The 18,242-nt window shown below is 34.4% G+C and overlaps 1 protein-coding gene across 1 annotated transcript in view; it reads right to left on the minus strand.

Moving 5' to 3' along the window:
• LOC128162228 (uncharacterized) overlaps positions 1 to 18,242 on the minus strand; it is a 34,315-nt gene that overhangs the window by 15,470 nt on the left and 603 nt on the right. The window contains exon 2 of the mRNA XM_052825403.1: positions 14,015 to 14,150. Within this exon, the coding sequence (XP_052681363.1) occupies positions 14,015 to 14,150 (136 nt within the window). The remainder of the gene's footprint in view (positions 1 to 14,014; positions 14,151 to 18,242) is intronic.

The following is an 18,242-nucleotide window of genomic DNA, read 5'->3' on the forward strand; positions in this document are numbered from 1 at the left end:
TATTATAATGAATAAATGATGTAAAACTACCAGAAAATATGCAAAATTATATAGACTAAAATATAAAATCTTAACTTTTAATATTAGAGTACTTCCAAAAATGATTTAGCAGAAAACAAAATCTGCAAAATTTAGTCCGAATTTCCTCTGTTTGGCTAAAAGTCTATTTTTGTTTTGACATAATTCCATAATGTAGTAGAAATATCGAATGTTAGGTCAATAATAATTCATTTCATGGATACTTTTTGTGTTTAGAACAAATTTTACTCATGACATTGAACTTTAGAAAAATCCAAATTTGACAACTCAAACCCTGAGTAAACAACACCCTTAACGTAATATCGATACATTTTGATTAAATCTACCATTTTCACATGCATTAACCGCTTTTAATTTTTAATGTAATTTCATCAGATTAAAATATCACTCCACACTTAATTTCGTGGCGGTTAATGTGTGTGAAAATACTCAAATTTTTAAAATCAATTAATCCGGAATTAGATACGCAACGTTATTATTTGTGATTTAACACAATATTTACGTTGGAAACGTTTGCTCAACAGCCGTGGATGTGAAAGCTCAGAACGCTTATAGATGCTGATATCCATTATGTGATTAAGGTAAGATAATAAGATGGAATTTGTAGAATACTAGTATTTCATTTCTGAGCATTGTATAGTTTATAAATACACCCACCAGTGATCGGTCTAACGCTACACAGTGCGCTCTCAACTCTTCTCTTCATGAACACGTATTCCGTGTTTATATAAACGGTTTAAAACGTTAGCATCACACAGGCGATTCTTTAAAATGTAGATATTATCATCTATTGTGTCTGAGTGTATGTTTACTGTTAACAATAAAGCAAATATTTTAGAGCTATTTAATAAATAGACAAATTACATGCATCATTCAGCCATCAATGCTGTAAGTGCAAAAACTGAATATATAGATAAGGTTCATGCGCGGAACTAGAAGTGGGTCGAGGGACTGGACCCTCTCCACCCCCTGAAAAATTCAAACTAATTAAATTTACTAATTACCAATAAAGGTCCCCCCCCCAACACACACCCAAGCTACACCCCATCAAACTATATTATCACTCTAAACTCTAGGGGGAAAAATGGATTTACGCATGAAACTGTAAATCCTTATTAGCTTTATCGGGGATTAAAAGGTTTAATTAAATGTAGCCACATGTGCACACGCATTTGTTCTTCAATAACAGGATAGAGAGACTTAATGAACTTAAGGACAGAGCAAACTACGAAAATCAAAATATTCAGCACGAGATAGTTCGTGCTAATCTTGTTAAATCATTTTTCTCAAATGGAAAGTGAAGAAGTTTATTCTGAATAACAGGAATTCTATGTTATACCAGGAATACCAATGGATTACACTTAGCCTTTAATAGGGTGTACAAAATCATAGATAATGCGTCTATCATTTCAATAACAAACGATCCAAGCTATTAAAACTAATCAGGATGTGTCATTTTTATTCACTTTTGTTTTAAAATCATCAAAATTACGGCAGATTTCCTATGATTTATTGTATGAAAAAGGGCTGCTGAAATATGTTAGGGATATTGTACTTTACAATAAATTCAGTACATAGATTAAGATAGAGAGAGAGAGAGAGAGAGAGAGAGAGAGAGAGAGAGAGAGAGAAAGAGAGAGAAAGAGAGAGAGAGAGAGAGAGAAATGATTAATTCCGATATTAACATATAACGTAAAAATCGCGAATACTTTTGTCATACCGCTGTATACATATATTGGCGTGTCATGATATTTACTGGTTTTATTTGTTTTATTTATAGTATGTGTAATTCAGCTGAAATTTATAACGGTCATTTTTTGTTTATACAGTTTGTATACATTATAATATATATACATATTCATTTCAAACTAAGCGCATCTTTTTCATGCGTGTCTATAATCCATCTACATTCAAAGGCGTCGGAACCGTGGGGGCTAGGGGGGGGGGGGGCTTATTGAGGATTAGTCTAATTAGTCTAGCCCCCCCCCCCTTTCAATTTGCTTCCGACGCCTGTGATTTTTGAACCATTGTTAGGTAGAGCATTAATAGTCTAAATATTTCTCTTTAAAATTTATGCATTTTTATTCAAGGTTCTAAACCATGTCATCAAAACTTAGACCATACTCCTGTGTAACCTGTAGTAAGCGCATGCATACAGACTAATGAACGAAGACCGCTTTGTGGAAATAAAGCTCTTCGAAAGTTTCTGTCCAAACGATTTGTGACTGACTTGAATGAAAGTGACGTAGTTTGTAATAAATGCAGGCAACTCTTTTACTATTCTCTGAAACAAGAATCCCAATACCCGGGACTCAATCTTAACTCTGACAAAGAAAATGTTGCCCCACTGGAAATACGTACGAAACTTCCTATTCCGTCTACTGGATATCGACATGATGCTTGTGCAATTTGTGAAAAGAAACCACGCAAACTTGTTGTCATTCCTGAACAGTCACGACTTGAGATGTTTGTACAACTTGGTTCAAGATGTTGTCCTACTCATATTCATGGCGGACATATGACCTCAGAGACGTTAAATCAAGGCGTGTCGGATAGAATTAGAAAATCAACGTCTTTCAGTGTTGAAAGCATGAACCATCTCCTCGACAGTCTCAGAAATTATGCAAAAAGAAATGCCTCTATTCGTCTGGATTTTGACAGCCAGGCCTCACTAACATCAGAAGATTATCATAATCTTACAGGATTGACACGAACCCAGTTTGATGATCTTATGGCTAATGTTTGGGAAATAAAGTCTTTAAAATCTAGAAGCATTCGCACTTGTGTTGCGATTTTGCTGATAAAATTGAGATGTGCCATGGGCAACAAAATGCTGGCTACCCTTTTTAATATGAAAAAAATGGCAGGTGCGTTAATACATGTAATAATGTTCTAATTGATCATAAGTGGATTTATATATATATATATATATATATATATATATATATATATATATATATATATATATATATATATATATATATATATATATAGTCTCCAAATGAAAAAGACAACTTTTGATATGTATATTTTGTTGTTTTTATAGGTACGCAGAGCCGTTTCTTCAGCCAGACGTTCCCTTATGAGTGACTTTGTACCACACAATTTAGGTTTTGGACATATTTCCAGCGAGGACGTCATAGCCAAGCATACAAGGCCACTAGCACAGGAACTGTTTTCATCTGGTCTAATCTATCCCAGCGTTGCTTGTTATAGACGGGACGTACATATACACCCAGAAGTCCACCAATTTCAACTTCTCCAGACGTTCCTTTAGCTTACATAAGCACAGGCCGCTTGTGAAACCCATGATGGTTGTCACAACATCTGGCTATATTGTGTCCGTCCTGGGTCCATATCTGTCTGACTCCAATAACAACAACCCCGGTATCCTCAACCATATGATTAAGAAAAATGCAGAAGAAATGAGGAGCTGGTGAAATGATGGTGACACGTTTATTGTTGATCGTGGCTTCAGGGACAGTGCTGATGTTTTATCCGATATTGACATTCGGATGGAGATGCCATGTTTCCTTAGAGGTACAAAGCAACACACAACCGAGGAATCGAACAGTTCTAGGTTGAAAACCAAGGTAGAAATTGATTCAAAACATAAATATGTAAAATGAATTTGGTTCAAATTCATTATTGAATTATATGCGTTGTATATTCTGTGTATGTAAATGATGCATGATAATTTTTTTTCATAATCTTTAAAAGTTGCGCCGGGTGGTGGAGTCAACAAAAGGCAGAATTAAGCGGTGGAAGTACCTTGACAGGACTGTGTCTAATACACAAATACCGTTCATAGGGGATTACGTCCGCATTGTCACCCCTCTCTCTAACAAATACTGTCCTCCGTTAAGTTCTGGAGCAGCTGAAGATGATCAAGCAATTGCATCCAAAATGCTTTATCTGTCACAAAAAGGAAATGAGCTTCGAGAATTAGCGGAAAATGAGGGCTGGGACAGAAGATCTTCTCTGTGGAAAGCGATGGATGCCGATGATGTAGCCACCGATTTCCCCATTCTTACTGAAGAGGAAATCCGCAACATCACATTAGGAACTTACCAAGTTAAGATGGCTAAGGCCTACTCACACGAACATTTACAGGAAGATGGCGCATATGACATTCTCATAGCAGAAGATGTACAAAATATCGTCGGCGCAAAGATTCAAAGTCGCCACGTTTCGGCCAATAAATATCAGTGTTGGATACACCACCGTGAAGGAGCGATTCTTTCCTGGTACTGCAAATGCAAGGCAGGGTCCCGTGTAGTCGGATGCTGCGCGCATATTACAAGTGTTCTTTGGTACCTTGCATATGCATGGCACCAGTCCACAACGGTGAAAGGAGTTCGTAACTAGGCGGACCACCTGGATGATGCAGCCCGTGTTGTTGATGAGTCAGACAGTGGATCAGAGAGTCCGACGGACGAATAAATGTTGAATGTTCTTATTAAAATCAGTGTTAATCCAATTATCTTGATAAACGTGAATTGGTTTTAAGTTTTCCAATGCTATCATTAAATGTTCTCCCCTTTTCCTTATCTCTCATGTTTTGTTATGTATATGAAATGAAAATGAGCACATGAATATAGTTGACAAACAATATCAAACTGAATAATTATAATGATACAGTAGTTTTACCGGTAACGTTGATTTGCCAGTATCAAATAATTTGTAGAAAAATTACTGCAGAAAAATTGGGAGGTTTTTTTTTAATGCTTACTAGGTAATTATAAGACTTAAATGAGTAGTCTATCCATGTGTGGAAATATTTAACATTGCACGATTATTTACCACATTATTTTCAAGTTAAAAATGTAACCCAGATTTGAGATGCAGAGAAAACGAAAGTGTGAAAACAAGATTTAGTAAGCTTAATTAAAAAAAAACAAACAAGTGCGTCATATGCATGGAGCCACAGTTAGTAGATAATTAGTAATTGGAACCTATAATCGTATCAAATGATAATTGAGCTTTGAATGAAATTACGACTTCCAAAAGAACCACGTGTTGTTTGCCTTGTTCGGTTCAGTTCGATAGAAGTACATGTATTATATTGACCGAATATTGGCGGGGTCTTGACGTTTCTGAAGTTTGATACCACAATTTTGAAGAACAAAGAAACATGATTTAAACAACAAATTAAAACATTCGGATTTCCGACCATAATAGTCGTATGTACGACGAAACCGCATACTGATTTGTTACAGGTAAAAAAAAAAATGACTGTAGTGGATTTTTTTTCTAATGAAAAAAATTAAAGTATCTGATGTAAATACATTCAATATGTCTCGCTAGTAAAAGATAAACATATATTTTTCCAATAGATGAAATATTCTAACTGGAATATACGGAAAAATTAAGTATACAATAAGTAAATGAGATAATTCGAAAGAGAGAGAGAGGGGGGGGGGGCGTAAATAAATTAACTTTTGTTACTTGAATACGAGCGTTTTATGGTGCAGCCTAAACTTTCATGTGTAAACAAGTCGACTTTTTCATTCTCCCTGGACATCAAGAATAATTATTCTAAATAGCGATAGAATTAACTTGCTTTATGAAAAAATTGTACGCACTATCAATATTTTTGGATGATTGACGGTTATATAACGGAAATGAGATGCGTAATTGACGTCGTGTCGTATAGAACGAACGTCAAAACTAACGTTATGAATTCTGAACACTGCCTTTTAGCACTAAGTCCGTGTTGTTAAACATGATCAGATATAAACAAGTTATATATCATTACAAAGAGAAAATTCTCAACTATGAGTCGGAGAAACCTCATTGTTTTCAAGATTCGGCCAAATTCCGTCAATAACGTCCCTTGTTATGGACTAAATATCGAGTACTTGTTTTACAACACAAACTGATTTTAACAGTTCTAAGATATGTACAGAATAAATGTAGAAGAAGTTTCACAATAAGTTGACTTTTAGGAATACATAACTCAATTTTTCCCACAAGAGCAAGAATAGAAAGTATATGTAACCTTTGCCATTTTAAATTAAAAGATGAAAAATGAGGTATAGTTCATGTTTTCTGTTCGTTTGTAAGGGGTTTATAAACATAGGACCAAGAAAAAAAACCGTTAAGAAGACGTTGCGATGAGTTTGTGGTTGCGCCGGGTCATTGGATAAAGACATCCTGGTTTATTTTCTGGTAAACATTTAATGATTTATCTTTTTTCCCAAGGGAGTAAGAGTAAATGTCTCAATAATTTCCGAACATCCTTCGTATATGATACAATATAATATAATATAGTAGTGTATCAGCCCTGAGACATGTGTTTTGGACTAGGTGAGACAGCAACCGGATGGTAGGGCTGCATCGCCCTCGGGGCTGATATTTCTCTGTCTCAGCCCGTCGTTAAGGGGATGTATTGCCCTCAAAGGACTATGTGCGGTTTTATGCATTTCTTGCCCCCCAAAATCAAAGTTTTAAAAAGAGCTTTAAAAATAAGGTGAAAGATAGTTAAAATCATATTGGAAATAAAGGTGTAAAAGGTTATCACCACAGTGACGTCATAAAGATTGCATTATTTTGATAAATTGTTGTTTTGTAGCAAAATATCGGTGTTTTCCGATGGTTTTTTGACTGGGAAACATCGAGCGCAGGCTTGATCAAGTACCATTTTTAGCTCACCTGAACTGAAAGCTCAAGTGAGCTATTCAGATCACATTTTGTCTGTCGTCCGTCTGCCCATAAACTTTTCACATTTTCAACATCTTCTCAAGAACTACCAGGCCAATTTCAATCAAAATTACCACGAATCATCCTTAGGCAAAGGGGATTAAAAGTTGTGAAAATTAAGGGCCACACCCGTTTTCAAAGGGAGATAATTAGAAATTAATATAAAATTTTGAGAAATTTTCAAAAATCTTCTTCTCAAGAACCAGAAAGCCAGGAAAGCTGAAACTGTGGAAGCATCCTCAGGTAGTGTAGATTCAAAGTTGTGAAATTCATGACCCCCGAGGGTAGGGTGGGGCCACAATGGGGGGTCGAAGATTTACATAGGAATATACATGTATAGAGTAAATCTTTAAAATTCTTCTTCTCAGAAACTAAACAGCCAGGAAAACTGAAACTTGTGCGGAAACATCCTCAAGGAGTGTAGATTCAAAGTTGTGAAATGCACGACCTTCGGGGGTAGTGTGGGGCCACAATGGGGGTCGAAGATTTACATAGGAATATATAGAGTAAATCTTTAAAAATCTTCTTCTCAAAAACTAATCAGCCAGGAACGCTGAAACTTGTGTTGAAGCATCCTCAGGTAGTGTAGATTCAAAGTTGTGAAAATCATGACCCCTGGGGGTAGGGTGAGGCCACAATGGGGGGGGGTCGAAGTTTTACATAGGAATATATAGAGTAAATCTTTAAAAATCTTTTTCTCAGAAACTAAACAGCCAGGAAAGCTGAAACTTGTGTGGAAGCATCCTCAGGTAGTGTAGATTCAAAGTTGTGAAAATCATGACCCCCGGGGGTAGGGTGGGGCCACAATTGGGGTCAAAGTTTTACATAGGAAAATATAGAGTAAATCTTTAAAAATCTTCTTCTCAAAAACTAATCAGCCAGGAAAGCTGAAACTTTTGTGGAAGCATCCTCAAATAGTTTAGATTCAAAGTTGTGAAAATCATGATCCCTGGGGGTCGGGTGAGGCCACATTTGGGGGGGGGGGGTGTTAAAATATTAAATAGAAATATATAGAGTAAATCTTTAAAAGTCTTCTTCTCAAAAACTAATCAGCCAGGAACGCTGAAACTTTTGTGGAAGCATCCTCAGGCAGTGTAGATTCAAAGTTGTGAAAATCATGATCACTGGGGGTAGGGTGGGGTACAATGGGGGGGGGGGGGGTGGGTGAAGTTTTACATAGGAATATATAGAGTAAATCTTTAAAAATCTCTTTCTCAGAAACTGATCAGCCAGGAAAGCTGACACTTGTGTGGAAGCATCCTCAGGTAGTGTAGATTCAAAGTTGTGAAACTCATGATCCCTGGGGGTAGGGTGGGGCCACAATGAGGGGGGGGGGGTCGAAGTTTTACATAGGAATATATAGAGTAAATCTTTAAAAATCTTCTTCTCAGAAACTAAACAGCCAGGAACGCTGAAACTTGTGTGGAAGCATCCTCAGGTAGTGTAGATTCAAAGTTGTGAAAATCATGACCCCCGGGGGTAGGGTGGGGCCACAATGGGGGTCAAAGTTTTACATAGGAATATATAGAGTAAATCTTTAAAAATCTTCTTCTCAGCAACTAATCCGCAAGGAAATCTGAAACTTGTGTGGAAGCATCCTTAGGTAGTGTAGATTCAAAGTTGTGAAAATCATGACCCCTGGGGGTAGGGTGGGGCCACAATGGGGGGTCGAATTTTTACATAGGAAAATATAGAGTAAATCTTTTAAAATCTTCTTCTCAAAAACTAATCAGCCAGGAAAGCTGAAACTTGTGTGGAAGCATCCTCAGGTAGTGTATATTCAAAGTTGTGAAAATCATGATCCCTGGGGGTCGGGTGAGGCCACTTTTTTGGGGGGGGGGGGTGTTACATTTTTACATAGAAATATATAGAGTAGTTCTTTAAAAATCTTCTTCTCAGAAACTAATCAGCCAGGAAAGCTGAAACTTTTGTGGAAGCATCCTCAGGCAGTGTAGATTCAAAGTTAGGAAAATCATGATCCCTGGGGGTAGGGTGGGGCACAATTGGGGGGGTTGGTTGAAGTTTTACATAGGAATATATAGAGTAAATCTTTAAAAATCTTCTTCTCAGAAACTAAACAGCCAGGAAAGCTGAAACTTGTGTGGAAGCATCCTCAGGTAGTGTAGATTCAAAGTTGTGAAATTCATGACCCCCGGGGGTAGGGTGAGGCCACAATGGGGGGGGGGGGGTCGAAGTTTTACATAGGAATATATAGAGTAATTCTTTAAAAATCTTCTTCTCAGCAACTAATCAGCCAGGAAAGCTGAAACTTTTGTGGAAGCATCCTTAGGCAGTGTAGATTCAAAGTTGGGAAAATCATGATCCCTGGGGGTAGGGTGGGGCACAATTGGGGGGGGGGGTTGAAGTTTTACATAGGAATATATAGAGTTAATATTTAAAATCTTTTTCTCAGAAACTAATCAGCCAGGAAAGCTGAAACTTGTGTGGAAGTATTCTCAGGTAGTGCAGATTCAAAGTTGTGAAAATCATGATCCCCGAGGGTAGGGTGAGGCCACATGGGGGGTGTTAAAGTTTTACATAGGAATATATAGAGCAAATCTTTAAAAATCGGAAACGGATCAGCAAGATGATTCTATATAATTGTTAAGACTTTGGCTCAAGGACAATTCTTCGGCCTCACAAGAAGGTTCAGAGTTTGATGCAGCTAAATATCCCATATATAAACAATTGTAAAGGATCTTTTTGAGAACTGCAATACTCAACATGTGATATGACTATAAATTTGAAGCAGGCAGTTATTTTTTCATTAGAATCTTTTTGTATTACTGTATTGAGTTATTGCCCTTGATTTATTGATTCTTGATTATTTTAATTAATGCATCCACTGTTAACCAATTATTGTGATGATTATTTTTATACAATAATAAATATTCAATGTATATAATTTGTTCTGAATAAGTAGTTTTGGGTTATGCCGGATTAGTTTGTTTATTTTTGATTTCCAATTTTTAGATACTATGAATTATATTAGGTCGGCACATATATAGGAACAGTGTCTATTGCTTTACGATGAGCGACTGTTTGGAGTTAAACTTGAACAGGTACGGATAGATTGAGTGTGTGGACACCCCTGCACTATCTAATCTTCGTGTTTTCTAACCTATGATACAGAGTGTGCGTTCATACCTGCCCTGTATCGCATTAAGACAAGTGTGCGGTCATACCTGCTTGTGGTGGTTGTGGTGGAGCACTAGTGTATGGTCATCCCTGCTGGTGTTCTGGCCTTTCTAGCGCAAGTGTGCAGCACTCCCTGCTTGCGTTAGGTTGAGCTGTTGGCACAAGTGTGCGGTCATACCTGCTTGCGTTAACGTTGGTACCTGTTGAGTTGCGTAGGTGTGCGGACATCCCTGCCTGCGTAACGTTGAGTCCCTTTATATGTGCAGGAGCGTTAATTAAAGTCTGCTCTTGTAAATATTGGCAGCAATCAGGGCTATCCGAGTTCCAAGGGGGAAAAATGGATTTTATTTATACAGGATCTACAGGTATTATTGTACATTGTCCAGATTGTTTGTATTATGACTCCATTAAGCTGACTTTATCATACCTATTGTTCCTCAGGTGAGCGATGTGGCCCATGGGCCTTTTGTTTAGTATAATGTGTATAACTATCTGAAGAAAAATATATGTTAAAATCGCAATTGAGCAGACCTGCGCTCTATACTTCCGAATGCAAAATATAGAGCAAAAATGAGAATATTTTCATTTGTTTGCAAATTTGCGGGAATTAGGTCATTTAGATGACGTCATAGATAAACAGCGAACAAGCAATAATGACTAAAATTAAGATTAAAGTTATAGGCATTCTCTATACAATGATTTGTGAAGATTTGATTTTTATACGGTATTATTTAAAAATTGGTTGAAATCGGGGGCAGATATTTGACCATACCGCACATAGTCCTTTGAAATCGATAATTCCAATATATCTATGCTTTAAATTAAGACTAGTTTGTGAATAAATGATAGAATAAGGAATACATTATACAAAGAATCACCCTACACGTCTGAATATTTTTATTTATTGCCGAAAATTGAAAAATAATAATTCAAAAATAGCACTAAAGAGTGATATGTATCTAAGTAAGGGGAGGTAACCTACACAACGGTTTTGTATTTAGAACAAATAGCACGCTTTATTTAATATCAATCAACATTTAAATTATGGAGGATATAGAGAAGGATGAAACGAGACTTAAAAAACCAGAGATTAGACTGTAAAAATTAAGTGGTTGAAGTAATGGGCGTGCTTATGAACGTTTTCAAACAACTTGCTATACCAACGTATGGATTTTTATGAATGGAATCTAACAGGAAACTTACGAAATCCCAGTGAAAATTTTTTACTCATTATACAAAGCTGCGTAGAATGAAAGTTTTTCTCTCGATAATTTAACTTCTAGAAAATTGTGCTTCATCTCGGACGACAGACCCCCTTATACTGTATTTCAAATAACGATCGTTTGTCAACAAAGTCCGGCAACTCTTACAGTTCTTAACACATATGAAAAGGAATAAAAGTGAACAAGTTTTGTAAACCCGATAAAAATCTATAGCTTCTTCATGATAAATTAAATTCCTTATTCGGAATTAAAATAAAAGTCTTTGATTTTAGATATATGATATAAACAATATTGCTGTTGTTTTGATCTCGGTCCTGGTATTAGCCCAACCGCTTGGGCTGATACCAGGGCTGAGATCAAAACAACAGCTGCGCGTTGGGCGATATTTCGTCCCTCGGTGGCTAATATAATTAATGTTGCCCTCAACCCCAGTAATATTTGTATAGTATCATATGATATGATAATTTTATACAAACGTATCAAATGTCGTATCAAAATATCATGTGATAAAGTAATATATAATATAGTACAATACCATAATATAAAATAGCGTATCATAAGGTACAATATTATATATTACAATATCATAAGTTCATGTGATATGATAATATTTGATATAAACCGAAATCACATTATACAATATCGTATCATATGATACAATATTATATATTGCTATGTCATATGAAACAATAGCATGTGATAAAATAGTATATAATGCAATATCTAATAATAATACAATATTGTATCAAAAACAATACTAGGCCTATACTCACAAAATCATGATACAATAAGTACAAAAATTTGATACAATATCATTTCGTATCATATAACTTTTTACAATATTATATATGATATAATATTGTAAAATATATATAATAATAGTTAATCATATCAAACACTATCATATAGGAATCATGTTATATCTTTTAAAGGGACTTGGACACGATTTGAGATCAAATAATGTTTTTTATTTTTTATGTATAAAACGGTTTACTGGTAAATTTTAAATGATTGACAAAAAATTGAATATTACAGTCAAGTTACAAGCGAGATACAGAGGTAAAAACTGATTGTTATGTAAACAAAGCTCGAGTCTTATAGCTGTTTACCAAAATTTAATGTAGAGAATTACTATTTCTTAGACAAAATCACATATAAAAAGCAATTTAAACTAATTTAACATCCTTATAAATACAACTTTTAACAAAAGAAAGATACATTTGATTGAAACCTACACTAATACAACACGTGTTAAAAATGAAAATATTCGAGCTTTGTTTACAAAACAAAGAACTATGAACTCTGTATCTTGCCTATAACTTGATATTTGACTTTTAAATTTTGACATAGCATTATAAACGTCTATATTTTACAGTATTAACATTGAAAATGGATTTTTTTTTTTAAATTTTAAGTGAAATCGTGTCCAAGTCCCTTTAACAACAAACACATCTATAAAGCAGATTTCAGTGAAGATGGGGATGTTTTAGCATCATTGATAATGGAAATCAGGTTTTGCATCTGGAGCTACCTCTGCAAATCATTTATAGTACAGTTAAATCAATTATGAAAATGTGAAATAATACTACATTGTATTATCTATAAAACATTTTATAAACAAAACCTTATTCAGCATCCGAAACCTATGGCTCAGATTCAGCATTCAAACCTGTCAGGTGCATCAGTATTATAAGATCCATCATCCATGCATGTTTTATGAAATTAGGTCCAGTAATAATTGGGATATAATCATCAGAGAGCACTTGCTTAAATATCTTTAACAAGCTCTAAAAACCTTAATCTCCCCATGCATCATAAACCTTTAGCTCAGATTCAGCATTCCAGCCTGTCAAGTGCACCATCCATGCAAATTTAGTGAAGATAGGATCAGAAAAAAACTAAGATATAATCATAAAAGGGCACCTGATCCAAAATCTTTAACCGGCTCTAAAAACCTTAACCTCCTCTAACATCCTAAACCTAGGCCTACGGCGGTGATTCAGTTTTCTAGCCTGTCCGGTGCATCGTATCATAAGATGCATCATCCATGCAGGATAAGTGAAGTTAGGACCAGTAGTAACTTAGAAATTGCTATCAAAGGGCACCTCCATCAATACCTTTAACCTGCTACAAAAATCATAACCTCCTCCAGCATCTGACATTCATGGTCCAGAGTCAGAATCAAAGTCTCTCAAGTCCATAAGTATGTTAAGATGCATCATCCATGCAGGTTTGGTAAAGATAGGACAAGTTATAACATAGATACAAAACCTGCAACAAAAACTGTAACCAAGTCCGGACGCATACGCCGACCCCGAGGGTATGTTATAAGCTCCCCTTGACTTCATCTCGGTAATTGTTATACAAACTTGTATCTACTCTACATGAGGATGCTTCTACACAAGTTTCTGCTTTTTCTAGCTGATCAGTTTCTGAGAACAAGAATTTCAAAGATTTCCTCTACATGTAGTATATATTGCTATTTAAATGTTTGTCTCAGCACTTTGACCCTACCCTACCCCTGGAATCACGATCATCACAACTTAAAACTTACACAACATGAGGATGCTTTCACATAAGTTTCAGCTTTTCTTACCAAATGAATTTTGAGAAGAAGAAAATCTCCCAAAAATTGTCTAAAATTCCTAATTATCTTCCGTTGAAATAAAGTGTGTCCTTGATTTTTACAACCTTAAATCCCCTTTGTCTAAGGATGTTTTCTGTCAAGTTTGATTGAAATTGGACCAGCGGTTCTGGAAAAGATTTTGAAAATGTGAAAAATTTACAGACAGATAGACAGACGGACGGACGGACAGACAGACGACAGAAAAATGTGATCAGAATAACTCACTTGAGCAATTAGCTTAGGTGAGCTAAAACATGTAGAAATATTTTATGTCAGGATATCTTACCACTGATAGCAACTGCTGCTCAAGAGTGTTCTCCCTTTCTATCAGTTTCATTTCTCGCTCCCTTAATTCTCGTTCTTTGGCTGTCAGATTACTCTCGGCTCTTTCCAGTTTTTCTATCCTAGCTTGAATTTCTTGTCTTAAAATTATAAAACAAAAAATTGAATTGCTCAGATAGATGACGCGAAATCATTTGCCATCTCTTCTGCCATCTATCTGAAAGAGAGAGAGAGAGAGAGAGAGAGAGAGAGAGAGAGAGAGAGCAATATATATATATATATATATAAGCACTAAAAATAACCAACGACACGAACAATAAAGTAAAATATTGTCAAATTTTCGGGACAACCCGTCCCTTCTTCAGGACAACAATATATATATATATATATATATATATATATATATATATATATATATATATATATATATTACCGCAACCTCTCATAAACATAAATTTATTTTTTATTTTTTTTTTTATTGAATTTTCACATATTCACATACCATAGCATAAACATTTATATAAATATATGTTGCAATGTATACATATACATTAAATTTATAGTATTTGTTTGAGAGATATAATCAATATTTTGATATAAAGTATATATGTACATATATGTATTACTTCTCAGAATAGTAACGATATAATTTGAACAAGTTGTGGTATAAATATATATGTGAAAAATGGTTTTCTTTTTAGAAAAAAAAAGGAAAAGGAAAAATACAAAGATACAGAGCAAAAAAAAAAATAATAAGAAACAGGGACATTAAGGAGAGAATAAAGATGGTGATGAATGTTCCAAACGTTGAAATATATCTTTCCAATAAATATCAAACAAATGATAATTATAGTTTTTTAGAAGCAAAAGTATTTCAATAAACAGTCTTCTGGTTATAGATTTCTTAATGTTTTCTACATTTAGCCTTGATGTTTTCATTTTAGTTTGCAGAATACATTGTTTTGTGAAAAGAATGATTAAATTTTCCAACCTATGAATATCTCTATTATCAAATTTTCCAAAAAGGATTGAATATTTGTCAAAATTTGTTTGTAAACCAAAGATATCTGTCATCCATTTCTCCAAATCAATCCAAATTTCTTTCACTAAATAACAGTCAACAAAAATATGTTCTATAGTCTCAGGGGTCTGTTGACAAAAGTAACACAGTGGAGAATTTACTATCCCTACTCTATGTAAATGATAATTGATTGGCAAGATCCTATGTAATAGTTGGTATTGAAGCCACAGTAATTTTGAATCCTTTGTGCACTTAAAGGGCAAACTATAAATTTTCCTCCATTGTTTTTGAGTTAATTTGATTTCTGACATCAATTTTTTTTCTGATTTTGGATAAGTTCTTTTCTTTGATATCAAGAGATTGTACATGTCACTACAACTCTTCTTAGATCTACAAAATATTTCTACTGTATTTGGGTAACCAATATTACAATTCTTAGTTAACGGTATATTTAATACTTTCACATAATTTTGTAATGCTTGTGTTAAACCGAGATATTGAACAAAATTTGTTTTTAAGTTGTATCTCTTTTTCAACTGATTATAACAACTGATTATAACTAAAAATCTGATTGTCATATTCATACATATCCCCTATATATATAAAACCTAAGTTAAATAAATCCTTAAAGAAAACTGATTTATTGTCGATTTTAATATCTGGATTATACCATATGTGTTCATTAGACAGTCTATCACAATTTCCTTTTTGCACATCAATAATTGTTCTCCAACATTGCAATACATCTTTCCAAAATCTATTGTTTGAATTTTTCATAATCATATTAGTAAAATCAATACCAAATTTCATCAATGTTTGCATATTATGTCCAAAATTTGCTTTAAACAAGTTTGTCCATTTTGAATTTGAAAATATAAGCCTTCTAATCCAACTTGATTTAAGTGCTATCATAAAGTTTTCGAAATCTATCATTTTTAATCCGGCATTCTCATATCCTTGAATAAGAGTGCTTCTCTTAATTTTGTCTGGCTTTTCAATCCAAATAAATTTGAAAAGTTTTCTTTCAAAACTTCTAATAAATTCTAATGTTGGGTTTGGTAGTGTTAAAATTAAATGATTAATTTTTGGGACTATAAGTGTTTTAATAACTGTTATTTTGCCTATCGGTGTAAGGTTTCTAGAATTCCATCTGGTTAAGAGTTTATCAATCTTTTCCATTACTGATATATAATTTATATCTATCATCTCTTCCAGATTTACTGAAAAACTTATACCCAAAAGATTAAACCTTGTGTCAAATTCAGTAAATTTTCATCTAGAGTGATGATAAACTTCTTTTGAGAATTTTTTACTTCCTATCCATATTATTTTTGTTTTACTAAAGTTTATCTTTAGTCCAGACACATTTGCATATAAGTCTAGTGTTTGGAGAATTCCATCAAGAGTTTTTGGAGAGCCATCTGTGATTAATGAAGTGTCATCTGCATACTGCGATATTTTATATTCTTCCCCATCTATATTTATGCCCTTTATATTTTTATTATTTCGAATTAAGATACCAAGAATTTCAGCACAGAGTATAAATAAATATGGAGAAATGGGATCCCCTTGTCTACATCCTCTCTCTGGTTGGAAATATTCAGATATTATGCCATTTTGTATAATGCATGAAGTTATATTGTTGTAGAATACTTCTATCCATTTTTTTTATTGATTTACCAAAATTAAAATACTCTAAAATTTCAAAAATAAATTTCCAAGACATAAATTTATTACTGTTAAACACATCTTTCAGTCTTACCTCCAATCTTCTATGTGCTCAAAAAACGAGTTAATTTGACCAGGCAATGAATCTGTGATGGTAAAATTTCACATAAATACATATAAAAAATATTCAAGGTAATATAAGTCCATGTTTTTTGTACTATATTGGAATTCATTCACAAAGATCTTACAATTATTTATGAAAGGGACAGAGTAACATTTACAAGAGGCCAATTGGCCTTAACAGTCACCTGAGTACCCCATATCCCATACACAAATTGTCGAGGAGTCTCATATTTGCATTAATTTGATTAGGTGTCATTTTGGAGTATAAAAAAATCATACATTGTAATTTTGTAACGAGAACCACCTTCCTGCCTGAAATCTTTCAAAATGGACTATTAAACTTAAAATTTTAGCGAAAAACTCATTAAGATCATAAAAGATTGCATGACTTGATATTGAGAAGGTCCAAGGCTCTGTTAGAATATAATTTTCCCATATTTCTTAACTTCGAGATAGGTTTTATGTGTGTATGTTTTCATAGATAAACTATAACAAGATGGCTAGTAGACATGTTTTATTTAAAACAACCTCCTATCCCTCATCCCAAGGGGCAGACAGAAAGTCTCTTTGTGGGAATTTAAACAAACAAAAAATCAGCTTTAAAGATATCATGGTTAATAAATGTTATTAGACCCCTACCGGTTTCACCGGAGGGGACTATATCTTTCCTCTGCGTACGTCAGTCCGTCTATCTGTCTGTCCGTCTGTCTGTCTGTTCGTCCGTCCGTCCGTCTGTCTGTCTGTCTGTCTGTCTGTCCGTCTGTCTGTCTGTCTGTCTGTCTGTCTGTCCGTCCGTCCGTCCGTCCGTCTGTCTGTCCCACTTCAGTTTTCCATGCTTTTTTTCTTTATGCGTTTGAGGAATAACATGAAATTTGCTGAACAGCTTCAAAATGTCAAACTACAGATCAAGTTTACATTTTTGTAGCGTCTGATTGACATATTTTCGAGAAAATTATTTTTTTTATATTCCAATTTTTTAGTGTTTGGGTTCGGTATACGGTTCGGTGTGTATTGCATAAACGAGGAAAGTATGTAGTCAGTAATAATATTGTGCATTATATGGACCATTCCTTTTATTGTTTCTAACAAACAAATAAGCTCTATAAAATAGTTTCAAGCATTGTGTTGTTTATTTCTCGACAGGGTTTTATGTATAATTACATCGGGTTCGTTATCGGGTTGGTCTGTTGATTCGGGGTACAGAAGACGGTAAGAAATGATATTCTGCATAACAGTGCATTGTTTTCACAAATTTCTACAAACCGGTAGGGGACGTGTATTGCTTATGCGATACTCTCAGAATGCTTGTTTATTTTGTTTAAACTTTTGAATATTCAATCTAAAAATACAACATATCACAATCTGGTATTTACACCAAACTCATTTTACATCTACTGTTTATCAGTGATTTTGGTTAAGC

Source organism: Crassostrea angulata, chromosome 9 (assembly GCF_025612915.1).
Source record: "Crassostrea angulata isolate pt1a10 chromosome 9, ASM2561291v2, whole genome shotgun sequence".
NCBI classification, from domain to species: Eukaryota; Metazoa; Mollusca; class Bivalvia; order Ostreida; family Ostreidae; genus Magallana; species Magallana angulata.